The sequence below is a fragment of the Metopolophium dirhodum genome, chromosome 2 (genome assembly GCF_019925205.1).
Source record: "Metopolophium dirhodum isolate CAU chromosome 2, ASM1992520v1, whole genome shotgun sequence".
NCBI lineage: Eukaryota > Metazoa > Arthropoda > Insecta > Hemiptera > Aphididae > Metopolophium > Metopolophium dirhodum.
In genome coordinates, this window is record NC_083561.1 from 36,271,902 (window position 1) to 36,299,685 (window position 27,784).

At 29.3% G+C, this 27,784-nt stretch overlaps 3 protein-coding genes across 4 annotated transcripts; all 3 read right to left on the minus strand.

Moving 5' to 3' along the window:
* Positions 1 to 249: 249 nt before the first annotated feature.
* On the minus strand, positions 250 to 7,404 carry LOC132939461 (MYCBP-associated protein-like). 2 transcript variants are annotated; one of them, XR_009663982.1, is made up of 4 exons: positions 5,874 to 7,404; positions 4,341 to 4,794; positions 533 to 2,654; positions 250 to 438 (listed from the first exon to the last, which is right to left on the minus strand). XR_009663982.1 is itself a non-coding variant. In XM_061006631.1 (3 exons), the coding sequence occupies exons 1-3, from the start codon at positions 6,967 to 6,969 to the stop codon at positions 4,312 to 4,314; spliced, it is 1,527 nt and encodes a 508-aa protein (XP_060862614.1). In that variant the 5' UTR covers positions 6,970 to 7,404; the 3' UTR covers positions 3,717 to 4,311. The 2 variants fall into 2 exon arrangements, 1 of the variants encoding a protein (XP_060862614.1); XM_061006631.1 differs by lacking the exons at positions 250 to 438; positions 533 to 2,654 and having other exon boundaries at positions 3,717 to 4,794; positions 5,874 to 6,761; positions 6,814 to 7,404.
* A 575-nt stretch (positions 7,405 to 7,979) lies between these two features.
* On the minus strand, positions 7,980 to 11,006 carry LOC132939462 (signal peptidase complex catalytic subunit SEC11A). The gene is made up of 5 exons (XM_061006632.1): positions 10,802 to 11,006; positions 10,593 to 10,702; positions 10,283 to 10,432; positions 10,043 to 10,220; positions 7,980 to 8,743 (listed from the first exon to the last, which is right to left on the minus strand). The coding sequence occupies exons 1-5, from the start codon at positions 10,847 to 10,849 to the stop codon at positions 8,693 to 8,695; spliced, it is 537 nt and encodes a 178-aa protein (XP_060862615.1). The 5' UTR covers positions 10,850 to 11,006; the 3' UTR covers positions 7,980 to 8,692.
* Positions 11,007 to 21,517: 10,511 nt separating this feature from the next.
* On the minus strand, positions 21,518 to 27,360 carry LOC132938587 (probable aconitate hydratase, mitochondrial). Its single transcript, XM_061005503.1, has 14 exons — positions 27,322 to 27,360; positions 26,923 to 27,093; positions 26,006 to 26,231; positions 25,815 to 25,940; positions 25,575 to 25,733; positions 25,339 to 25,489; positions 24,314 to 24,489; positions 24,115 to 24,244; positions 23,219 to 23,376; positions 22,896 to 23,154; positions 22,537 to 22,742; positions 22,346 to 22,443; positions 21,933 to 22,281; positions 21,518 to 21,822 (listed from the first exon to the last, which is right to left on the minus strand). Exons 1-14 carry the CDS (start codon positions 27,339 to 27,341, stop codon positions 21,688 to 21,690), a joined length of 2,364 nt encoding a protein of 787 aa, XP_060861486.1. The 5' UTR covers positions 27,342 to 27,360; the 3' UTR covers positions 21,518 to 21,687.
* Between the last annotated feature and the right edge of the window lie 424 nt (positions 27,361 to 27,784).

The window sequence follows — 27,784 nt, forward strand, 5'->3', positions numbered from 1 at the left end:
GCCCAAAATATATGTATAGGTTTTATGAACATAAATAAATAAGTATTTAAAGCTATTAAATATGTTTTTTATTTTAATGTTATAAATCTATTTTTTTTTTGCAAATATATCTATAACAGTATCGGTATTAATATATTTAGTTATGTTTTTTTCAATATACAATATTGATGTGTTGTTGAACCGCTCCTGAAACATGGAAGTTCGAAGCCAAGTTTTGATTCGACGCATTGCTGAAAAACTCCTTTCACAAGTTGAGGAACTTATTGGTATTGTTATAGCAACTTGAAATAATTTGTATAAATTAGGGAAAACACTTTTTGTTAAAACCTTTTTTACATCATTTAAAGATATATATTCTTTGTCAGTAGACTGCAATATGCAATTCTTTACCACTGCCATTTCTGACTTCAGTAAATCTTTAGATACACACATCAAATCCTAAAAAATATATAAAATACAGGATTACTTTTAAAAATAGAAAACTAGAGTGTAAGTAGAAATTCATTTTTATAAACGATAAATCAATACTTACTTTATAATGATCTACAAAAAAAAAACACTTTCCTCAAAGTTAAGTTGACAAAATTGATCAACAGCTGTAGCCATTTGGAGACTTTCAGGAGAAAACCTTTTTTTCCAGATTTACCAAGATAGCATCAAATACAGGAAAGAAAGCATTTTTTTTTTGAAATAACCTTCAGTGGTTTCATTAGTTTCATTGATACTATGTTCAGCACTTGTGGTTGCAGTGACATCAACATTTAAAAAAATTGTTGGCTCTTGTCTTTTTCTTTTACATCCTAGTTAAGTAAATATTTACTTAAAATTAAGAATTATAAATAAATATATGTATAATCAAGGCTCAACTTTAGACGGTGTTTGTATTGATATGTCATGATCTTTAGCAAAGGTTTCACACCAAAGCTGAGAAAAATATTTTGTTGTTCTTAAATTTTTAAAAGTCATCATCACACCTTGAATAATATTTTTAGATTGCCCTAAGGTTGCAGTTTTTTCTTGAAATTTGTTGGTAACGGTATTAATATGAATTAATACTTTATGTAAGATAAATAAATAAACTATAAATGGTCCACTTTTTAAATTTGCTAATATTCCTAAAACAAAAAAAAAAGGACTATAATTACTTTTTATTAATTTATAAATTATTACTTATTAGTTATTATAATAATATATTAATATACCAATTGCTTCATTTACTCCTCTATCATCTTCATTTTCGATTTCGTCTTCTAAAGCTTGAATGATTGCTTTATAACTTGCTTTAACACACTCTATATTTCTATAGCGGCAGTTCCATCTAGTGTCACTGAGTCTAATCATTGACCTATGTTTTATCCCCAGATTGGTTTGAATCTCAATTAAATGTTGATTTTTTGACGGATGTGAAAAATGTATGTATAGGGATTCTAAAGTGTTAAACACATTCCTAGGATGGGATAATATAACGGTCTTATCAGCGGTAATTAAGGGGAACAGTTGAAAATAAATTCTTACAAAACAATATTTTTTTTTTTATATTTTGATTATTTTCTACAATTGTATCAATATTGTTTGTTGTAATTGAAGTAGAGATACTAGAACCTTCCGAGGGGGCTTGACTACGTTCTGGGGGGGCTTAAGCCCCCCAAGTCCCCCCCAATATCCGCCTATGACTATAGTGTCGTAAATAAACATTATCTGTTCTTCATCAATATACTTCTTAAAATGAATTCGATTAGTCATCTCAGTGTGATTCATTATGATTTATGGCTTTAATTAGGTAATGAGAGTTATTTGTTCGGACTTCGAGGTGGCATATTACAACACGATAGTTGATAATGAACTTCAATTGGTCGTTAACCGTGTGCTGGATGTGCGACGATGGCCCAATATATTATTGTGCTTAATACATAACTATTATAGGGGTGGTCTATAATATGTAACTATGTGGCGCTTAGTCCAGAATAGGGAAAAACAGATGCACTAATTCAGTATTTTGTAGCACTGCTGATAAACTTAAAATGTGCACCGCCAGCGAAATTAAGAGGGATATAGCCATATAGGCATAGAGATTTCTTATACTTATTATTTTGTTTGGCTCCGGCCACCAAAATCAGTAGTTTAGGGCAATAGATAGTCAATAAAATATATTATTATTATTCAAAATAAACAATACAGATATTAGATATATACCTATAGTATTATATAAGGCGACGGATGACCCCATAGACATATAAATAAAATATTCGACGGATGGATAACCCACTTGCAAAGACTTTTAATCGTGATAAACCACAAAAAAAATAGTATAGGCATAATATAAGCATATTGGTATAATTACCTGTATATGTAAATAATATGTAATATCACTATAACTCACAAATATTTGTTTATAAAAAATTGTCTCACAAGTGAAAGACTACACTCTTTTTGCTCATATGATTCTATTCCTCTTGTATGTTCGTCCTTCACAGTCTCATTATGGTTTTCATGTTTACACTCTGCCCACAGGATATCATAGTCTGATATTCTTTCCACAGCCCATTCTAACCGTTTCTTGATCATGGGCTTGATCATTTCAAACCATTCTTCGCTCATTGAAGCATATTCAGTTTTTTGTTCCATAGCGTTATCAATTGTGAATGTTTCATCATCTGAAACTCAGAAATCATCTAGTTACTTAGCTATATAATATAGTATACAAGGTGTAACAGAAAGACCTGACAAATGCTACTCAAACGTATGACAAAAATTGTTAAAATTATATGATTAGTAAATGATTTAAGAAATATACTCATGTCAGCAAATTCCCAAAAAATTATTTTGAAAAAATTTATTACGTTCCAAATTCATTTAATCAAAAAAATGTTGATATTTAAAAAAATTTAAAAAAATAAACTACTTGACTTAGATAAATGTTTTGTACTAACAAAATTGTTCTTATAATCAGATTCACAAATTGGCTATTTTGAATACATCCAAAATCAAATTTAAAATTTTTTATTTTCAGTTAAAAAATAAATTTAATTTTTTGTGTAGCGCAAGTGACTATAAATTATATATATAAAAAAAAAATTTTATATTTATATTTCTGCGGGCGCCATTGAGGGTATAATGTAGGTAAACAATATTGGACAATTTAAAATAAATGTCAATATTAGGTAGGTCGGTATTGTTTATTATGGAAAAAAGTTATATAGGTACCTACTTAATAATTATCGTGTAGGTGGTACCTATAGCACCTAGGCGATTGTATCATAATAATTCATAGTTATTACTTATATTGTTTTATAGGTACGAGATACCTATACATATCTAAATTGTTTCAATATAAGTATCTAGCAGGTTGCAGGAACATTATTAAATTGATCGTTTATCGTTTATTGTTCAAATAATATGTAGGTACCTACGGTACTTATGGGGTGGACAACTACCTAACATTTTCTATTTTCCCGTATAGGTTACACCTTCTTTTTCATTTTTTAACCAACGCGGCCCACTCCGTGGGGACTGATTTCGCAATTATTCCGCGACGCCAGAGGTTATCCTATCAAGTAGCCACTAGCCAGTATATAGGTACACCTAATAAAGGAAAAATTATGATTTATCCTGTGAATATAATAATGATTACTTAGGAAAGTGTAAACAACTTGTTTCAAGTGTTTCTAGTTACATAACAAATGTTATGTCAGATGCGCGTAGGTATTATAATTTACAGTCTTTAAAAGGTATAATGGAAGGTAAAAGGGATTATATGGGTAGGTACCTACATAACAATATAACATACTTTCTAAGACTTAATAAGATTAAATAGTAAATATGGACTGAAATTAGAGTTATCTGTGATGGTCAAGTATAAAACTTGACAACAAAGTATAAATAGATACAAAATACTTTATTAAACAAGTAAAAATTACAAAATATTTTATTTGTTATGATTTATGAATAAGGTAGGTATGTGCGTGTCACGTATATCTACAACATTTTACTGAGCATTGAGCGATACTTTCATTATTATTTATTCATTTTTAATTGATGTATTATAATTTATAACATTATACGAGTTCGAAGATTAATTTACCTTCAGAAGTTAAGCCCCCTCCCCCTTCCATAGTTGCGCTTATGGTAGGTAGTAGGTACCTATTCTGGCTATACGGCTACATCTACACTATTACATAGATTACATTTTTTAGGGAGGTAGGTACCTATTTAAAAAATAATTAAACCGAAAAACAGAAAAACAGAAAAATAAAACATACAATATTAACAAACTATTATATCACAACAAAAAAGGTCATAAATAGAATGAAATTAGAATATTTTAAATTTAATAAGATAACCTGAATATTTCACTAATCTCGGTTTATTTTCAACAAATTTGCTACACAGTTCTTGACAGACTTCATAATGATCAAGTTCATAAGTACTCAATATCAAATCAATACAATCCATTGTTATATACATAGTTTTATGTGCGTTTAATTCATGTTGAGTCATCTGACTGTGTTCAAAAAAAATTTCCTTTTTTAACAATGTTACAGCTGTTTGACTAATTAAATCCAAGCATTTTTCTTTGAGCGACTCTTTTAGTTGCATACAATGGTATAGAAGTTCTTCAATATCCTTAGTGTCCTCTGTTTGTAATATGTGGTAAAGATATTTCATCTTTTCATCATGGTAATGATATTTTGTAATGAAAGAAGAATTGTTTTCCAAAAATATATTTTCACGATCCTTGTTGATTGGTTTAGCATATAATCCATTAACTCTCTCAGATAATATTGTATTTTGCAGCTGAAAGTTTTAAAAATTAATTAATTTAAAAAAATTTGTGATGTCTCACAAGTCCCATAACTATGTCGTTAACACTATTAACCGAACCTTTAATGTTTAAAGAACATCAGAGAAACCTATGAGAGGTATAATACTATAATACATTATAGTCTTTACTGGTGATCTCAGACAAACGTTACCAGAAGACAGTGGTACATTTAATATGAAGATAGTTTAATATTTGCAGATATTATAAACGTGTGTAGGTACGTACAAATCAGAAGTGTGGAAATATGTCTAAATAGACTTTAAGTCTTCAGCTGACTATTGATCTTAATATGAAAGTAAATGTATGAGGAAAGTGGCAACCACAATATTTAGAGTAATTTGCCCATGATCTACTTAAATTTGGTGACAGATCTACTTATGAAAATTGCTATGTTCATATTACGGTACTTACCTATATTTCTGTTTTACCGGATAGTATTTTTTAATTATTTTGTTTTAACGTACGTAGTTAAGGATACTGAAAACGATGGTAAAGTCAGAATTGGGCGGTCAAACTTAGTTTTGAAGTTAAAGCTAGTTGAAGTCCAAGACACACCCATGGTGGTTATTTACATAACAAGTCAAGATATGTTATGATTTTAATTGTCCTATAGGAGCGAGTGACCACGCCGGTTGTGTATATGAAACAATAAATAAACTATACATTTCAATTAGGTAGTTGTAACTTTAAAAGTTTGAAACTAAGTCCGACTCCCATATCTAAATTCTGACTTCACAGCACATGTCAATCAAATTATTTACCTCTTACCTATTTGTTTATCCAGACATAATGCTATAATGCTGTATAGTTGCACCTATTGTAACTACAAAACATCAAACCGTATAGGAAATCAACAAAGTAGTTTCATAAAAAATTACCACTGAATATAAAATTATAAGACATTAAAACATACATATCCGCAGATACAGACATACGGTCGTAAATATAGATCAAGTCATTTACTATCCAAATAAGTTTTTAGAAATTAAAAAAAATATTGAAAACAGACTGATGTATCTCGGGCAGTACATAATGGTAGGTAGGTACTTACTTTTATTATAGATGACATGTTGTCTACATTGTGAATAGCACAGCCTTGTAGAGGTACATTGATTCTAGCTATATGATCTAATCTTCCCAGAATATTTAATTGTATAAACCACATTTCTCTGTGAGGCCCAGTTTGTGTAGGTCTGAATAAAACTGTTAAACGTTGGATTTGACCAGGACCCAAAATATTGGTCCTGGTGTCAAAAAAAAAACATTCTTTTGGTTTTTCTTTTAAAATACAATCATATTTTGTAGTAGTACATTCTTCTTTTATCCATTTATAGTAAATACTTATTTGACCACAGTTTTCTATAATTATCTCATCCCAAGAATCTTCATTTATTTTTACAATATTAATTGGTTTTGATTTTGTTTTTAACTTAAACGTCATGCATTTAGTGCTGTCATCAATTGATTTTATTATATAATCATTTACTCTAACGACAATTAGTGCAATATTACAATAATTATTTTTCTTTTGAGCAGACTCAACATAAATTGATGGAATAGTACCTTTATAATCAAGTTTGTGTTTCATAGCTTTTTTAAGAATACTTTCCCCAATAATAGCTAATTTTTTAGGATTTTTAAAAGGTATTAAACTTTTTAAAGTATATAATTCGTTATAAATCAACACATTATTAGGTGTTTGCAAATCAAAGCGAGCATCCTTCCTAATGCCCAATAATCCTTTTTCAGTACGTATTACATCTGGTGTATACACACTAGTAAATTTTTTTATTTCTCTATCGACAGAATAAGGAAAATCTGTATGATATTCATTATTGATTTTTAACTTGAGTGCTACATCAATCAACCATTTACATTCAACTTTTGATCTGAATTTATCAGATTCGTTCATTAGCAATGACGTAGGTTTACGACATACCTGTACAATTTATTTTTTAAATTCCTATTTTATAACACAGTCAAATATTTACCATTAAACCAAGGTATTTATGCTGTTGTTTTCTTATTTTAAGCCATCTATTCCAATTTTTTAGACGTTTACTCTCAGCCACATCTCCACACAGCATAATTTCATCAGCTGTTTCTACGGGTATATACTCCCATTCAATATCTTGATTACAAGACATATTTATTTTACAAATATCACATTTAAGTTAAATTTCACATTTTAATAAATGAATAAAATTAAACAAAAACATTTCTAGGCAACCAAATTCTATGAAATATTTTTTTTAAATTAAATTTACAGTCTGTATATAGTGGCACAACGAGTACATTTTTATACCATTCACCCTCAGACTAGCTGCCTGCCGTGACGTTTTTATTTATGGCCAATTTCAAATGCTCTACATTTTAAATATCTTGGGCTAACCCTAGATAAAGGCTGACATGGGCCTAGCATAATATATCCAAAAGAGTAAACTTAAATCAGCTACGGTCACGCCTACTAAAAAACCTCATTAATAATAACAAACATAGTACACACGTCTCAATACTAAGCTATCAAACATGAAAAATAAAAATATTCATGTTAATAAACACTCAGACACATATTATAATTAGCTTAAAAAATATTAGTAATACTTCAAATTTTGTTTGATATATTATTCATGGCTGATGTAATTGTTGCCTTAATATTTTAAATCCATAGAAAAACACTATAAGTAGGTATGATGACTAATAACCACAAAGAGTTCAGGTAAAGACAAACTTTAAATTATATATTACATTTGGAAAATTGTATAATTTGTGTTGAACTGTTGAGTGATAATTTATAATAATCTAGCAATGGTAATAATCCATCAAAATCCAAACAGTGTAATGAGGAAATTAAACAAAACACAAAGATGAAAGATTTTAACTCGGCCAAAGATTAATTTCTATTCAAATGATCATTAAAAAATATTGTTATTCCCATTTTCTTTGCTAGATTGAGAATGGTCACTAACCTTATTTCTACTCTATAGGAAAACTGCAGCTTATTACACATCTTCTAAGCCTTGCAGTGTTAAATAATTAGCTTATAATTTACACAGCATAATCATTTGGTCAGTTATCTATCATTTAGGAGTATTTAATACAAAGGGTTTTCAACTAATAAGACAATATTAATCAAAAATAAATTAAATAAAAACAATTTCAATAATAAAAATAAATGATCAAACATTAATGGTTTATTAATTAAAAATATAAGATAGGAGAAAATTTTAAAAAATATATAGATATTAGATACAAATTTAAGAATAACAACCTAGTAAGTTATTGATAAAATTAAAATTTTAGAGTTGAACGCATTAAATACCAATCATTTTTTTGAAAGAAATAATGTACAGTGACAGAAAATTAAAAGTTAAATAAATACAATATTTATATTACTTATTATTATACATGTAGTTTTTTTTATTAATGTTCACTAATCTAGTTTGAACGACTAGAGGACTATTTTTAAAATGTTTATGATAATTATAATTTAATATTAATAATATAGTAAAATTATACAAATTAACATAGTAGTTTAAAATTGAAAATATTTCATGTTTCCTAATAATCAATTGCAATTTATAATAATAATTATGTACAACAATAAATTATTTTAATTTTAATATTTGAGATTTATGTAAAATTTTAATATTAATATATTTCAAACTTCATAAATATAGTTTTTTTAAATTTAGCTGGATTGAAAAAAAATGTCATAATCTGCTTTTAATAATTGAATAACACAAAATATTTAAGGATAAGAAAAGCTTAGCAGCCCTCAATCCACATTCAATACACATCACATGAATTTAAATTAACAAGCTAAAGAATTCCAAATTGTCTTTGGCTCAGCTCAAATCGATTTAAGGTTTATTCACGATGAACAAGTACATATAGTCCAAGACATGCTAAAACAGCAAACTGAAAAAAAAAACTTAATTAAGTGACATATATTATATAATGTTAAAAAATAAATAAACAATAATGTGCATTTATTAATTCTTTATAATATGCCTATATTTTAACTATCCTTAATCAGATGATTATAATATAAGTGATCAATTTAGTAAAAATACTTCTAGTCCGGTCACCGAGAGAACGCCACTGGGCAGCGACCAAAACTCGTCATAGTCTGCACATTTCCCACCGTCAGGCGATTAGCCACCGATTTGTCAAGCGACGGTGTGTCATGGTTCACGGCGGCTTACTTAGTGGGTGAAATTAATTCTCAAGACGGTGGAGCGCGTTAATTTGGATACCCGGCCAAGTAGCATTCTCTCGGTGAACGGACTATAGTTATTTGATTTACCAGTAACAAAATCCAATATTTTTCATACTTGAGATCTTCAAGATGATAAAAAAATAATGGAAAAAATAGGTAATTTGCACAATTCTCAACACCATATTTGACAAAATAAATTTTGTTGAAATATTCACAAAATATTTGTATTAACATTTTCTGAACATAATACAATTTAGAAGATTTTTTGTAGCACTTAAGAAATTATAAAATGTGTAGTTTTATTTTATTAGCTAAGGCTTGAAATTGAATACAATTTTTCTCATAAGTTTTTCTTACAGCATTCTAATAATATCATAAGTATATGGGCACAATTTTTTTTTTAGACATTTGAAGTTCAAATGTTGACAATATTATATATTTAAATGAAAAAGAAACAACATTTTCTCCAACAATTTAAGTAATTTTATTGTCATTTAATAATAATTGAATGTAGTGACTTTAAACTTTTATCAGTAACATATATTATTATTTTCTATTTGCAATTCAATTTTCAAAATAATTAATTTAATTTTAAGCTATTTACATAATGTACTTATTCATAACATTACTTAGTAAGTGCATCATTACTCAGTAATGGCATATAAATTAATAATATATGTAAAATCTTTTGGCAAAAATTAATTTAACCTACCACATTATTAACAGTAAAATAATTAATTATCTATTAATATTAATATAAAACATCCTGCTCAGAATTGGTTTTCAATGATTTACCAATAAATTCACAACTAACAAATCTACAACGGTGATTTATTTAATAGCGAGGTATACTCAAAACCTATAGTAAAGAACTTTCCTAGTTTTTTTTTAACAATATTATCATATAGAAAATTATGAATTCAAGCATTGTTTAATAGAATTGATAAAAAATCACTAAATTTGTAATTAATTTTAATAAAATAAAACCCAATACATACTTTGACTTTAGGATACTCGTTCATTAAAATTGTAACCATTCCAACATATGGTAAAAATCCTCTAGCTCTGCCTACCATATCGGATTTTTCTAGCCACTGTTGACCAGGAGCATACAATCCTCTATCATCTACACTATTGTTGTCACCTTTGGTTAAAAATTTAATTGTGCCATTATTTCTAGAAAAAAAAAATATTGATATAGCTATATTTATAAATAATAATTTTTAAATCAAACCAACTTCTCGTGTAGTTTTAAAACCCTATGCACAATAGGAATATCACGTCCTTCAATTTTAAATACGACTATTTCACCAACTCTGACTGGTTCCTCTTCATAGTTGGTTAGAAACAATAGATCACCTCGATGAAAGGCTGGTTCCATACTACCACTGTAAAATATTTATTATGTTTAAATACAAGGTTTTAAAATTCCTGTAACTAAAAACGAGGAATAACTAACAACATTTAAAATCTTTAATAAAGTAACTAATTTTTAAGATAATATATAATAAAAATCTTAAATGTTTGAAAAAAGTATGTCTACTTTACCTTAAAACAACAACAATTGGACTCTCGCTACCAGTAAAAACCATCAAACCTTTCCATATCATTAATGCAGATGAAACGATCATTCCAAAACTCAATACTTGATAGAGAAACTGAAAACATGAGAAATTTAAAATAAATAATATACCAAACAATATTGAAGAAGCTATGCTGTGTTGTGAAAATAATATAACATAATTGTTTTCCATTACTTGTCGTTTATTCATGCGTTTCAAATCATCTAGGAATCCGTCGAACATCGTGACTGTTGGTAAGGAAACTTAAAATACAAAATAATATAATTTCAAATTTGAAAAAGAACTCTCTGTATAGTGTATACAGAACGAAGTAACGAACAGACAATTTATTTAAAATAAAAATTGAACACCGCGTAACCACGTCATTCTTAGATTATTTACTAGCAGGAAGTTTGTTACGAAATTGTGCCGAACATATCACGTTATCTCGGACGTATCGTTATCTCGTTTCGATGTTCTTGATGTTCACGTAGTAGATAATAGATGTACAACAGTGGTTCTCAGTTTCTCACTTTCACAGCCCGGGAGTCGGGGAGTCTGAATCAGACGTATGCACTCGGTCTGCTTGTTACTATTTCACTAAGTCACTTGCATTCCATAAATCGTAATATTGTTGACATAAATAACTTCCTAATACTTTGTCAGGTAAGTGTTGCGCTCAACATGCTTGGACGCAACCACAATTTAAGACAATATGTGAAATAACGTAAAACTGTGTAGAAGGCCGTAATCGAAAAAAATTCGGTGTAGTTTTGAATTTTTAAAATATTGACAGACGATAGTGGACATTCATTATTTTTTCGTTGAATTTATAAAAACTCTTTATTCTCGTTATTACTACTTGTAAAAAAATATACAATTTTTCTTAATATAATAGTTAATAGACAATATTCACAAATCACAGCTAAAATGGTTTTACTCTCAAAATATTTTGGGCGGGGGGGTAGGAGCCGGAACCCTGGACTTCCCTGTAGTTACTGTCTAGTACCTATATATTGTAATGGTAGGTATTTATCAAATAGTTAAATCGTAAACGCAACCTATCGTATTTATTGACGGGTTATTTGCGTCTCATACGATATCGATTACGCCGTTTTAATATCAATTCGACACCGGCTGTCCGGCTATCGATTTCATATGACTTACAGCCCAATATAGATATATAGGTAGTATGATGGAAAAAAAAAACAGTAAAATATTAAATAATAAATACAATAACTACAATACATAGGTACAATAACTCAAATACTGACGGTGTTCATTATTTTACAAAATTAAATATAATTGTAATTTTTCGAAACATAGTAGTGATTTAATGTCAGTTTGATATTAGAGAATCTATCAACATTTGATTTTAATAATAGTAAACAATTGATGTTATTTGTGGCGGCGCCAGGGGTGGGCCAGGATGGATAGCGACCCACCCTAAAATTTTCTCGGCCCCCGGCTAGCCCACCCTGTATGTTTTCAAAGTATTTTTGCTTAGAATTACATCATAATATTTTAAAATTTATAAAATTATTTTTTGTGTGCGACGTACCGAGTTTTGACACAATCTGGTCTACTCACTGTGTGGTGCGGTGGTAGCAATAACGGCGGAAAATCATACAGCACTTTTGATAGCGAATTTTGTTACGCCACTGGCCCTCCCTTTAAATCAGTGGCCCCAGCTTGGCCCACCCAGACAAAAAAATCTGGTGCCGCCATCATGTTATATACATTTTTTAATCAAATAATTTTTGTTTTTGCTGTTTTTATTTTTTATTATTATGTCGAGTGCAAGTTTTCTGTCGTCTCATATAAATTAGTTTGTATTTTTAAATGCAAAACCATAGTATATAAAAACAAAAATATATTATAGAATTGTGAATTCAGTTTTTAATGAATCGATTCGCAACTATTAGTAATTCTTTCCGATGCGATATTGAAAACGATGCCAATATTTTTGGACTAAATTTAGATGTTTTATCATTGTAAAATACTGTAAATACAGATTTTTTTTTAGCCTCTGGTCATCAATTTTCTGTAAAAGTTTATAGTATAAGAGACGGCGGAATTAAAATATAAGAGTTCAATCAATAAGTATCTTAAAGGTAAAAAAGTAATTTCGGTGGGATTTATATACACCCGAATGTTGCGACCGAACTATTCAGATGAAAGTTACCACCTGTAATCAATATTAGTAGGTATATAGTATAAAAGCAGAGCCGCATCTAGGAAATTTGACGCCCACGGCTAATAAAAATGCAGCGCCCTTATGTAGGTGGAGTACGGGGTGTGCCGGGTGTCAACACAAAATAAATAATGTTTAAGTACAAATTAAAAAGTATATTTTTATATCCTAAATATTTTTATTATTGAAACCAATGTTTTCATATATACCGTATGTACGCGAAAACTGGATACCTAGGTACATAGTATAGTATAGTTAGAGATGTGGATTTTACGTAAAAAAATTTTTTGGTAATTTACCAAGTAAATTTACTGGTAAAATTGGTAAATTTTTATTAAAATTCAATTTATAGTGTACCTGTTGATTTTTTTCACAATATTATGTAAAGAGGCAAGATACATATAAAATAAAGTATTAGTATTTAATCCCTTTATTAAAAATAACGATTAATAATTATTAATTATACCTAGTAAAATATAAAATAAAAATAAATCGTGGTAACCACATACACCATATTATCACAATTATTTTTATCACGTAACTGTCATTATCATTTTATAAAAATCCTGATTTGTATTATAATCCTAATATCTTAATAAAAAATACAATAATATAAACAAATAAAGTGGTCACTCAACCGTTTGAGCGGTAAATTTTTTTTTTGTAAATTTACGGTAAGTTTACTTTACCAGTAAAATTTTATATGGTATATTTACGAGACTCACATCACTAAGTATAGTACACACTATAACTCACTTACCAACATTTTCAGTATCCTATACATATTTAAATAATTTAGAATTCTATTAGCAGAGAGTTGATGATTTAATAGTCTAGTTTCATGTCCCGCAACAGAATTTAAAAATATTTAAATGTGTATAGAGTACACACTACACACATATGGTTTAGTACAGAATATTTCATTTTCAATATTATACTTTAACTAATTAAATGCACATAACACGATTTATTGGACTTTAATATTATGTACAACTGAAAAAAAAATTTAACAATAAAATGACCATGAATGAATTAATATTGGTCAAATTGTAAATTTTTCATGATTATCATATTTTCTGGATAATAATTATAATAGAATAAACCAAATGAACTAAGTAATGAGTTTTCGGTAATTGTTTATGTTTTTACTCAAAGCTCAATGTTTGCTTAATTAGTAATTACTACATGAACATTTAAAAAATAAGTAATGACTTTTTTATAATATCAACTCAAGAGTTCCAAACATAATGTTTTAAATATCCCAACCCTGGTGAAATGTATTAAATTTAAATAAAAATAAATAATTTAATTTTACAGGTGTTAAAATTGCTTACCAATGATTTCTGTTTTTGAAAATAAATTGAGGGGTTTCAATTCAAAACAAACCTTTTCCATTTTTCTAATTTTTCAGGACAGCTCATTTTTTGTTTTTCTAATTTTTAAATTATTTAGATAATATGTGATATACCATTGGAAAATAGGTAATAAAAATGATAAATCAATTTCTGATATCGAAAGTTTTCTTCTTAAAATGGTTACAGTATACATATTTTTAAGTTTAAAGAAAGTGGTTTTGGACAAGACTTTCTTATTCCAGGATCACGTCCATTTATAAATAAAAAGACTGGAATAAGTGCCTTTCGGAAAAACGACTTAACGAAAAACCGCTTAAAATGGGATTTTAATTTCTAACGATTTGCTTATCACCGTAGCAACGATTAAAAAGTTATAATATTATAATATTAATCCAACTTAAAGGCTAAAATAAATAATAAAAATTTAAAAAATCTAGACTGGTAAACCGTCTCCGCTCAGAATCGATTTTCTTATACAATGACATTATATCATTGAATTCAAGTTTAATACAATCCATTATACATTGACCCACTTGTAACCTACTGTACAGCAGAGCGACATCCTCTTACCCGCTTTTTTAAATATACCTATGTATAATTTATACATATTTTATGTTTATGACTTTTTTATTTTTCATAAACTCAAGAGCACCTGAGCCACTTGCGTCTTCCCCCCCCCCTCTCCCCCCTAGATCCGGAACAGAGTATATGTACCTAACTAAACCATAACGAAATTTATTTAAATTTCCATGTAACCCAAAATACAAAATATTAGAATCTGTTAACATACGCAAATAACCAATGCCCAAACAAATTAAACCTTTTTCAGTTTTTCAGATTAGAAGTATTTAAAACCACGAATTTAAGACAATATCTTAATAATTCGTGTTTAGAATAAAAAATATAAAAGTAGGTAACCGGTTATCTGTTTAAAATTAAATAGGTTTGATTAGCTGAAACTCGATAATTTAAAATGTTTAATTAAGTTTTGTCTCACGGATTTACAGATGTATAAAAGTTATTTAGATACATAATGTACTATATAGAAATTCAAAACATCGAGGAAGTGGTGTAATTGATACTTATTATTATTAGTAGTAAAATAATAGTAAATTAGTGAACAATATAATATTATAATGAACTATGAATATTTCAAGTAAAATGACACACAGAAGAAACAGCTCAAGCGGCTGTCACTATTATAAGCACTTAAAAAAAGACCTTAAATTGCATACACATAGCGCCGTCCTAAATTTATATACGGTAAAAAGGACGAACGTGGTTAAACCTATATAGTTCATACAATATTATCAACAACTTCTCTTAACTGTCCGAAATTCTAACTTTGACCTTTGAAGTAATATCGTTATGTTTTCAGAGATTACGAGTTATTTCCTTCTGCCAACATGACTCAATAATAGAAATGAATATGGGTATATATGCATCAATTATATTATATACTTAGTCAGATTTTATGTTTGTTTACTGGTAAGTAAAATATGGACAGCCATGTGTATATTCTACTACGTTATTAAGTTCTTAAAATATCACAATTTTGTCGTATTTGTTAAAATTTAGTACAAATTAAAATTTGCCATACCTTGAGAGTTAAGAACTTATTGTACATAAAGTAAAAAACCAATAATGTAGGTGCAATTGCAAATGTTAAAACCATCTAAAGATTCCCGTGAGCCATCTAATATATTTTCGGAATAAGTAGGTATTATGAAAATAATAATGCACAATAGTGATGATATTTTCTGCACATCTTCATATCAATTCGTCAATACTATTATAGGGAGGACAAGGTTATTAAATAATCAAAAACCTCACAAAATAAACATTTATCAATTACCACACTGCACTTTGAACCCAAAGCACCACTCAGTAATATACCAATTTATACTATTTAACTATTATATTATCGTCTAAGAATAAATTAAATGGCTTACGAATTATAACAAGTGTATGCAGGTTTGCAATGAACTGCGAAGTTAGCAAACAATTTTCGTGCTATACAGAGTAATACGCCATATTATATTATACTGCAGCACTAATCAATTACACAATTTACTCAGTCAATTAATGAGTAGCTTATAATATTATACTGTCGAATAAATAATAAATAATAATTGTATTATATATATATTTAATAAATAATAACAAAACAAAATGTATAATAATATTATATAATTAGGCAATAGGTACTAACGTTTTTATTGTGCTGTTTTTTTTCAAGTATTTAATTTATTAATGGCGTCAATAGCTGGTTTGATTCTGCAACGTGTCTATTGTGTGCTGAAATGTGTATACGTGTAAAGTTCGTAGCAAACCAAAATTTTTCAATTACATGAAAATATAATGAAAACGTCAAATTTATGTAAATTATACGTATAAATAATATACTTACGAACATATTTTAAAAAGTCCGTACGGTGAATCTACGTCACACTCGTAAAACGCAATTTAAAAAACACATTTATTTGTAGGCTATTGTTTAGGTAAATACACAACAATGTATAAACATTTGTTCGGATTCTCCGCCGAAACGATTTATGTATTTATTTGTTTTTCTCTGAATTCGTGACTAATTGACATTTGAAACCTTACGCATAAATTGCTTTTACGCTCGCAAATTGTCGAAAATTAAATAAACTGATGTCTCGGTGAAGTGCACCTATAGAACGCAAAATATTACGTTCTCGGCAGACAGAGGTCAAACTTGACTTCAGCGGTCACTTATACTAAATAGTACCTATATTATGCGCATACTGTGTTATTTTGTTTAGAAAAAATATACTGTACATGTATTAACTAGAATTTTAAAGATTGTGGACCATTTATGTCATTTTGTGGTCATATAAAGTAAACTATGCGTGTTTGTGGTGTATTTTTATGCTAATAATAGAATAGATATGTGAATAGTTTATACCTACTCAAGTGTGGACCATGGTTGAATAGCGACAATGACAGTCTTATAAATAATTATCCCTTTGAACGACCATGACGGTTACTTAGTTTTTTTTTGCATCCGTTGTTTAAAAAAATGATTTGTAAAACCGTCTTGTTAAACTTATATACCTATATATTATGGTATAGTAATATCTAACTCTGTAAACCTTGGTTTAAATATTCAAACGTCTTAAATACCTATTCTAATTGAAACGTGTATACCTATTGCCTATTTTGTTTTCCTGTAAAATGTATAATGTACATGGTTTTAACGGAGTGGTAGTGTAAGACGTACAGCATCAACAGGGACATAATCTGGCGTAGAAAAAATATCGCACTAGTTTCATACGAGCAACCCAGCTGTCCATTGATTGGAGACAACTATTAAGTATTTATTTATTTGTACGATTACGTGCAGACGCAAACTAACCTACACGCTAAATAATTCACACAAAACACAGTTTTGTCCATAATACTGAAATGAATATGAATACAACTGTTGTACATTTGTACAGTTGTTGAGCTGTACTCAAGAAAGTAAATCGAACGCAATATTCATACGGTACCTGTACACATAATACAACTATTTGTTGTTCAGGATTAGACAACTCAAAACACATGTACATTTATTGTACATTTCTCATTCGAATACACTCAAAAAAATTCTGATAAGGTTTACACCACCCAAGACACACATACAAACAGCCTACGTAGTGGAGCTCGCCGTATAGGTATTATATTTTTAAATTACAACAAAATAACAAAAATCGTTATTCTATGTTATTTCATATATATAATTTCGTCCAAACTTGAATTTAGAATAACTATAAAAAAACTGTTTATATATTTTTTAGATTTTTTGTTTAAAGAATTTTAATTACTCACGTGGAACATTGTTTTAAATTGTTAATCCTTTGCTATAAATGTTTAACATTTTATACATTTTTAACTACTAAATAATTTGTATATTTTCAATTTGATAAATTTCGTCAAAATTTAAACTTTAAATGCTTATAACAAAAACGAGCGCCTGATGAGATCCACAAAATGTCTACAAAGTCAACGGTCACCAAATCTCAGGGTTCCACCCACCACGCAAGAACTGGGCCTCCCTTAATAAAGTTAGGGCGGGCCATAGAAAATGTGGACATTTGATGCACAAATGGGGGTTAACCTCAGTTCCAAAATGTGACTGCAGCCTATACATTCAGACTATCTCACACATCATAAGTGAGTGCTCAAATCGTAAATTCAAAGATCAATTGAGGACCTAGAAAATGCAACTATAAAAGCTATCGAATGGACACGGGACTTATAATATGATCTGTCTAGTCTAACATTGATTATATTGTGCCATTTATAATGTACAGTTTATTACTTATAACCCACACTCTTGTATCTTATTACCTACTGCTTTACCTTAGATATGTATTCCTTCCTTTTTTGTAATTTGTAATTTCTGTGTTTCTGACCATACGAATAAATAAAAAACAAAAAGTATTGTCATAGTAGTATACAATGTATTTCTGTTAAAAAATGTGTCATAGAACAAATTTAATGACAAGTGTTGCACAAAGATAACAAATAATTGTAATACTGTATAGATAGTAGGTATAACACATAATTAAATGATTTATTGAAATGTTATCTAGATAAGATAATAGATAACACTTACAATATTTATCTAGATGAGGGAAATAATACGAGAGGATCGCGAGCTCTTTTTCGGAGCTGGTATCACGGTTTCCTTATCACTAGAAGATCTTCTAAGACCGTGTACAGGACTGAACACGAGATGAATATTGTGGTTACGAAATGTCTATAACAGGCAGAGTTCGGGGGGGGGGGGGGGTATTTTCCTCTTAGCATTACTAGCGCTGACTTAGTGGATACTTATGGAACTAGAACACATCATCAAAAATTTATAGTTCCATAAGTATTCACTAAGACACCGTTAGTAATGCTAAAAGGAAAATACCCCCTGCACACTGCCGTACAAATCGTGGTCAACCACCCACACCCTCCAACCTCGTCGTGTCCAGTCCTGTATATCTTAGTCCGTGATATGAACAAACTTATTAATACATTTTTGCTATTAATACAATAACATAAAATAACGTAAATTCGTCTGTGTTAAATACGATTACACCCATCTATGTTTAGAGAATGACCAATTAACTCAGAATAACTAATAAGCAATACCATGAATTAAGATGGAATGCACTGGACACGACAAGGCAGGCGGCTGGGTTGTGTGATTCTATTTTGTCACGGCAATTTAATATTGTGAATATACTTGATTCCCCCAAGTGATAATTTGTTATTCGAACCTCGTGGTATTTGCATGTGGTGATATTGTTATTATATATAATTATTATAGCTCTCTAATCGCCAAGTTCCCCCCCACTACAATATTTACCGTGAAATTTTTGGATAACGTTTTTAGCCACCGTGTCCAGTCTATACCTATTTTAGTTGACGGCAATACCTATGTTTAAACTTATCAGAATAAGTTTATGTGTAAATCATCAAGATTGGAGATAAGGAGACTAAACTTATACAGCCGCAAGCCGACCGTTCGTAAAGTGGCCCGACATAAGTCGCACGGTTATTCTGCCACCACGTCGTTCGATAGCAGTGCTACGTTTAACAATATATCATGTAGTATAATAAGGATTATGTACGTTTTTCGAATTAAACTTTATTTATTATTCCTTACAAATACTTAATGATCTGGATCAGAACCAAAACATATAAACAGGAGTTGGGGAGCTCGTCTAAAATTGGTTTCAATAATAAAAACCAAATATATATTATGATAATTAGCTATTAAACACATTGATAGTAATTTGTATTTGGTATTTTTGCACCTACACATTAAAAATGGTTAAGTGTTGTTTTGTACTAGGGTGTAATACTGGTTATGCTCTAGATGTCAAACAACAAAAACAATTGGATTAAAAAATAAAAGTTTATTTAAAGCACCCAAAGTAAAAAAACAAAATATCTTAACCTTATTTATGAATAATCATTGTCCTATTTAATTATTTGTTACATATGTTATTTAGAATACAGAGCTTTAACTAGATGGCATAGCAAAGATAAAATGTTCATAGAAAGATGTTGTGTGTGAATTGCATTTCGAAGAGAATGATATTCTACTTTTTGACGAGACTATCTTAAATGTTGGAACAGTCAATACAATTAAAATAATCATACCCATATATTAAAAACAGAGGCAGTATTGACTGTTCCAACATTTAAGATAGTCCCGTCAAAAACTAGAATATCATTTTCTTCGAAATGCAATTCACACACAACGTCTTTGATCTTTCTATGAGCATTTTATCTTTTCTAGGTATAGCTCTATGCCATCTAGTTAAAGCTCTGTATTCTAAATAACATATGTAACAAATAATTAAATAGGACAATGATTATTCATAAATAAGGTTAAGATATTTTGTTTTTTTACTTTGGGTGCTTTAAATAAATTTTTATTTTTTAATCCAATTGTCTAGAGCATAACCAGTATTACACCCTAGTTCAAAACAACACTTAACCATTTTTTATGTGTAGGTGCAAAAATACCAAATACAAATTACTATCAATGTGTTTAATAGCTAATTATCATAATATATATTTGGTTTTTATTATTGAAACCAATTTTAGACGAGATCCCCCAACTCCTGTATATATGTTTTTGTTCGGATCCAGATCATTAAGTATTTGTAAGGAATAATAAATCAAGTTTAATTCGAAAAACGTACATAATCCTTATTATACTACATGATATATTGTGAAACGTAGCACTGCTATCGAACGACGTGGTGGCAGAATAACCGTGCGACTTATGTCGGGCCACTTTACGAACGGGCGGCTATATAAGTTTAGTCTCCTTATCTCTAATCTTGATGATTTAAACATAAACTTATTCTGATAAGTTTACACATAGTTAGGTTTTGTTTTAAAATCTCGCATATATCTGCACATATGTATTGCCGTGAACTAAAATAGTATAGACTGGACACGGTGGCTAAAATCGTGATCCAAAAATTTCACGGTAAATATTGTAGTGGGGGGAACTATGCGATTAGAGAGCTATAATAATTATATGTAATAACAATATCACCACGTGCAGAGACAGACCACGAGGTTCGAATAACAAATTATCACTTGATTCCCCCCCACAATATTAAATTTCCGTGACAAAATAGAATCACACACAACCCACCCGCCTACCTTGTCGTGTCCTGTATATACTATCTTAGTTCATGGTATTGCTTATTAGTTATTCTGAGTTAATTGGTCAATCTCTAAACAAAGATAGGTGTAATGTTATTTAACACACACGAGTTTACGTTATTCATGTTATTGTATTTATAGCAAAAATGTATTGAAATGTTTGTTTATAACCTTCATCAAAATAAATATTGTAAGTGTTGTCTATTACCTATCTTATCTAGATAAAATATTAATAAATTACCTGTTATTCTATCCATAAAACTATTTGTTATCTTTGTGGAACACTTGTTAACAAGTGAAAACACACGAATTTACATATGTCTAAATGCTAAATTAGATTATTTGGCCAGTTGCTTCATTCTGTTTAAGGAACTTCCGGACTTGAACCATTCAATTTGTTGTTCGTTGAATGTATGATTCAGTAATATTTCATCCTTACTTCCATCAGTATGGCATAATATGCAGTTTATAGGCTGAAATAATATTATTTATTAGTTGGATAATTCAACTAAAAATGTATTTATAAAATATTTAGTAGGTTTAAGTAGTCTCAAAAACATTAAATTATCAATTTTGATTTTACCTTGCCAGGGGTAAATTGGTTAAGTCCGACCAAAGACACTCGATCACTTGGTTGAACTTTATCATAATCCTTGGCGTCAGCAAATGTCAAGGCTAATAATCCCTGCTTCTTCAAATTTGTTTCGTGTATCCTGGCAAAAGATTTGACAATGATTGCACGTCCTCCCAAATGACGTGGTTCTAAAGCTGCATGTTCTCTACTACTTCCCTCGCCATAGTTTTCATCACCAAACACAACCCAAGGTAAACATTCGGCCTTGTATGCTCTTGCTGTATCCGGTACTCCACCCCATTCTCCAGTTTCTTGGTTCTTTACCTTATTCATTTCATTATTATCTGAATTAGTTGCACTGGAGAAATGAAATTAACAATTATATTTTATTTATCTTAATATAAACAGTTATAATAACTTACGTTAAAAACATGTTATTTGAAATATTATCCAAGTGCCCTCGATATTTCAACCAGGGACCAGCTGCAGAAATGTGATCAGTTGTACATTTACCTTTCACCTATTGAAAAGGTAATAGGTAATAATATTAGAATATTAAGTAAAATTAATAAAATCATAATAATATGATGCTTGTTATTTAAGTTTAACATACTTTAATAAGTATAATAAGGTTTTCAAGATCTTTCCCGTCCCAAGCCTCGAACGGTTCCAATATTTGGAGACGATTGGATTTTGGATTTATTTCGACATTTACAGATAACCCATCTGCAGGCGGAGCTAGGTATGTATCTTGACCAGGATCAAATCCCTTATAAGGTAGTTCGTCGCCAAATGGATCACTTAATTTAAATTCTTTACCTTTAAAAATATATAAATATAAACTCAAGATAACGGAAATTCTATTCACGAACGAAACCTTCGAGCATTGCAACAACACAATTATAATAACCGTATAATGTCATAAGTGTGTCATCATTATAATAGCTAATATGTAATATTTAGGTAACTAACCATCAGTCCCTTTGATTGATTCAGTTGTTGGATCAAAGTCCAAACGAGCTTCAATGGATAAAGCAGTTACCATCTCTGGAGACGTGACAAAAGCATGAGTCGCTGGATTGGCATCGTTTCGTCCAGTAAAGTTTCTATTGTACGAGCTCACAATGGTGTTCTTTTCACCCTTTTTCACATCTTTACGGTCCCATTGACCAATACATGGACCACATGCATTAGCTAATACAGTACCTCCAAAATCTCTCAGAATTTGTGCCTAAACAATAGCGTAATTAAATTTCTACCAATAAATACTAATTTAATATTTTATTCTTTTATACAATTCCGTCTCTTTCAATTGTTGCCCTAATTTGTTCAGACCCAGGAGTGACGTTAAATGGAATTTTGGATTTAAGTCCATGAGCTAAAGCTTCTTTTGCTATACTAGCGCATCTCGACATATCTTCATAACTTGAATTTGTACAACTTCCAATCAGACCTGACATTAATAAAATATATAGTATCATAACAAATATCTAAAAACTCTAATAACAATACAATTTTTGGTATTTTTATATGATGGTGATAAAACGGTTTCCACGGATACTTGTATTTTTACTGGTAATAAAATAACTCTCATATTAAATTAATTTTCTTGTGTAAATGGTTTTTTAATTTTTCTTAATGAAGGTAATATATCAGATAAAAAAATTGCTTTGGTATGTAAATTATTAATTCAACCTATTTTAGTGAGAATATTATTTTTTGTATACATTTTAAATTCAATTTCGCATTATATTATAATGAGCCATTTTAATTTTTATACACAAATCTTAAACTTAATTGCAAATATCTCATATCTTTTGCAGTTTATAATAGCAATGTAGTCTCAGAAATCGTCAAGTAAAAATCACAGTAATCGAGTCATCTTGAAAGCGAAAAATATACATGGAGATTGCGGGACAAAAAACTAAGTATGTTAATTATCAGTATTTATCACAGTTATCATCTACGTAAAGTCATTATAAATTATTAAGACATTAAAATCCGTTTTCAATATAAAAATTTAAAAATATTTAATTTTAATGTCTAAGGTTTGAAAATGTAATATAAGATTCCTTATAATTAGACTGTACTGGTATTTAAAATTTAAATCAGATCGAGTTGGTAAAATGTTGTCTTAGTTTCTCCTTTTTCTTCTAATAATTGTTATGAATTAAATAATTAAGTAACTAACCAACTTTAATTTCAACAGGCCAATCGTTTTTTTTGGCATTTTCTCCAAGTTTTGAAATAGGATGAGCGAGATCAGGCGTGAAGGGTCCATTGACATGAGGTTCCAATGATGTTAAATCAAGTTCAATTAACTAAATGGATGATGATAATACAACAGAATATTATCATAACATTGTAATATTTCAAGGGAAAAGGATTACCTGGTCATAATTACTGCCCTTGTCAGGCGTCAACAATGATTTACTGTACTTCACAGCCTCTTCAGAAATATAACCACGCGAGGTAGCTTTTAAATAATCCGCCATTCGGCGATTATACGGGAACAAACTAGTAGTGGCTCCAATTTCTGCACCCATATTACAGATGGTACCCATACCTTTGTAAGTATGATTAAATGATTATTAAAATTATTGACAACCAACTCTACGTTTAGTAGGTATCCATAAGTTAATTTTTTTTTATGTTTAACTGATTGCAAGCAGAAATAAACGATTATGCGGTTATGATTTTAATATTATTAATAGTGGGTAAGCCACACTAAAATTACCAGTGACTTCTAATTTAATACTCGCGCAACCCTCCGGGATCCCATAACTATTTGTGCAAAATTTGTTGCCCTTGTTCAAACATTTTGCACGTTTTAAACATACAACTAGACTAATAATATCTGAATTTAAACGACAGACTATTATAATCTATTTATTTATCGTTTCCGTTTCGCTTCTGTTAAAATTATCCTCAATTGTTTTTTTTTTTGTCAAAACCAGTGAAGTATTTTTTTAGTATTTACCTATAAAAACCTCAACCATATTATACACTTTGTATCTTATAAATATAATACAGCTGATACTCAATTCCACATTTTTATTTTATAGTTGTATGCGCTTATATGACAAAATATAATTCAATACGATATGATAAATATATATAGGTATGATATTCATTCATAAAAACTATTATACTATTTGTATTCAATAATGACAACCTTATAATACAAACAAAAATATATTTTGTATTAAAGTTTCGAGAGCAGAATCTATATTGATGTGTGAGTCACCCTATATCGACATGTAGGGGTTTGAAAAACGAAGTTACTAATCCTCCCCAAGTCTTAAGGAATCTATTAGTATATATTTTATTGAAAACGTTCCAGTAGTTTTTGAGTCTACATAGGACAAATAAAGAAAGAAACATTCATTCTTGTTGTATATGTAAATTAATTTACCTGTGCATGATATATTATCTACTCCTGGACCATGATATTCAATAACAGCACCCGTACCCCCCTTGACTGTCAAAATATCCGCTACTTTAAGGATGACATCCTTCGGTGTAGTCCAACCCTTCATTTTCCCGGTCAGATGGACTCCAATAATCTATATTTAAAAAATTAAAAACATCATTTAAAATCATTAGATAATATAATTATTGATTATTTATTGATTATTAATGATTGATTACTTTAGGACACTTCAATTCCCACGGAAAATTGGCCATCACGTCCACGGCGTCTGCACCACCAACTCCAATACACAAACCACCAAGTCCACCGCCATTAGGTGTGTGCGAGTCAGTCCCAACCATCAATAATCCAGGAAAAGCATAGTTTTCCAGAATTATCTAAAAAAATCATTATAGTTTAATTTTTTTCTTACGCTATTTGGTTTAGATATTATAGCTAATATTTTGTTTTTGTTATACTTGATGAATAATTCCTGAACCAGGACGCCAAAAACCAACTCCGTACTTAGCACTAGCTGTTTTCAAATAGCTAAATACTTCTTCATTATCTTTATTAGCTCGTTTTAAGTCCTCTACTCCACCAGTCTGTTGTTAAACAATTTTTAATACAAATAATATACAATTTTAAATGTTAAATAAATTGAGTTTACTTGAGCTTCAATTAAATGGTCACAATGGATAGTCGTAGGTACAGCAACTCTCTTTAAACCGGATGACATAAACTGCAGCATAGCCATTTGAGCAGTAGCATCTTGCATTGCCACACGATCGGGCCTTAATTGTAAGTAAGATACACCTCGTTTAATGTCTTGTTTAGCCGGGTCTTCCAAGTGCGAATAGAGAATTTTCTCGGTCAAAGACAACGGTTTTCCTATTCTGTTAAAAAAAATAAAAAAAAATACTAAATCAAACAAAAAAATTTGATGTTTTATTTATGACACCCTAGGTATAGATAAGTACATAATAATTATTGTAAACATTATTTTAATTCGTTATCTTTGAATACCAAAAATTCTAAATATTTAAATCAATTTCTTAGAAGGCATAAACCGTACGGAACAAAGTACCTATTTATAAAGTAATAAAATCTATTAATAACCTACAAGTGGTAATTATAATATTATGCGTTTTTTTATATTAAAACCAGATTCAAATTAGTTAAGCTATCTGATTTTTTGATTCAGTTATAATATGAGCTAGTCTATATTTTTAACCACACCTCTTAAAAACTGAAATTACGCCACTGAACACGAACTAAGATTGAATACATCTCACAGGGCCGTATACAGTATATAATATTATATAGGCACTATAAGTACTGTGCGTAGAGCCCACGAACAAATCGGGACTAAAACATTTTTAATTATAGTTGTAATTTTAACGAAAAATTATTTGTGACATAAATTCTCCATGTTTTAGGGAAAGTGCTTATAGGGCCCCCTCCCACACAAATTATATAATCCGACCCTGCATCCAGTACGTGGTCCATAGTTATATAATTATGCAATTGAAGAGAGTTAGGATTAATTTTATTTGTCATTAAAAATAATATATAATACACACGTACTTATCTTTCACAATTTTTAATTTTGACTCCATTTTTTCATAGGGCAAAATGTTCTTGTCAAATATACTCATCGTTGATACTTTTCTAAATGCGCTGTACACAACTTGCGGTTTGAAAAACATCGAATTCCAGAACGTCATATTCAAATGACTGATAAACGTAAAGATTTCACTTTTGTTATAAACAAAAAAATATTGATTTATAGCGGACTATAGATAACAATACAATAATTATATAACAAAATATATTTAGAGCATCAGTAAATTGTAAACAAATTAATTATCCATGGTTACGTAAATATTACAATTTAGAAAATGTTATGATATTATTTTTTAAATAAATTAAAATGTTTTTAAAACAAACTCAGAAGAGATTTCGCAAACTTTCTAATTTTCTTACCTAATAATTTTGGTACACATTATAAGATACTGTTGAAAAAAATCAAAGTATGACAGGCAAAAAAAAAAATTAAAAAAATTAAAAAAAAACACCATCTTGATAAATCAATGCATCGTTTCACTCAGAATCTAAAACTGTATTTTTATATTTTTGAGATTTTTTCGTTACAGAATAACCTATTTATGTGGAACCTTGTTGTAAGTTTTCAATCCTCACCTATAAAAGTTGAACATTTCATACATTTTAACTACAAAATCATTTTTAAATTTTAAATTTTGACCTCCCCAAGCACCAACAATATTCACTTTCCCATTGAACAAGATATACTGAAGTTTAAAATGAAAGCATTATTTAAACTACTTATCGTGTACACAAATAAATACAAAAAAAAACACACACACACACACACATCATTTTAACACTAATACATTCATCGCTCCACTCAGAATCTAAAATATGTTAT

Coding starts and splice junctions, on each gene's coding strand:
- LOC132939462 (XM_061006632.1), bottom strand. CDS start 10,849: ATGTTCGACGGATTCCTAGATGATTTGAAACGCATGAATAAACGACAA. Junction 10,703..10,801: donor AACGCATGAATAAACGACAA/GTAATGGAAAAC, acceptor TCATGTTTTCAG/TTTCTCTATCAAGTATTGAG. Junction 8,744..10,042: donor ACGAGTATCCTAAAGTCAAA/GTATGTATTGGG, acceptor TTTTTTTTTCAG/TTTGCTGTTTTAGCATGTCT.
- LOC132938587 (XM_061005503.1), bottom strand. CDS start 27,341: ATGTGTACCAAAATTATTAG. Junction 23,377..24,114: donor GCCTGTTGAAATTAAAGTTG/GTTAGTTACTTA, acceptor TATTAATGTCAG/GTCTGATTGGAAGTTGTACA. Junction 22,743..22,895: donor ATCAATCAAAGGGACTGATG/GTTAGTTACCTA, acceptor ATATTTTTAAAG/GTAAAGAATTTAAATTAAGT.
- LOC132939461 (XM_061006631.1), bottom strand. CDS start 6,969: ATGTCTTGTAATCAAGATATTGAATGGGAGTATATACCCGTAGAAACA. Junction 6,762..6,813: donor ATAAATACCTTGGTTTAATG/GTAAATATTTGA, acceptor TAAATTGTACAG/GTATGTCGTAAACCTACGTC. Junction 4,795..5,873: donor ACATGTCATCTATAATAAAA/GTAAGTACCTAC, acceptor TAAAACTTTCAG/CTGCAAAATACAATATTATC.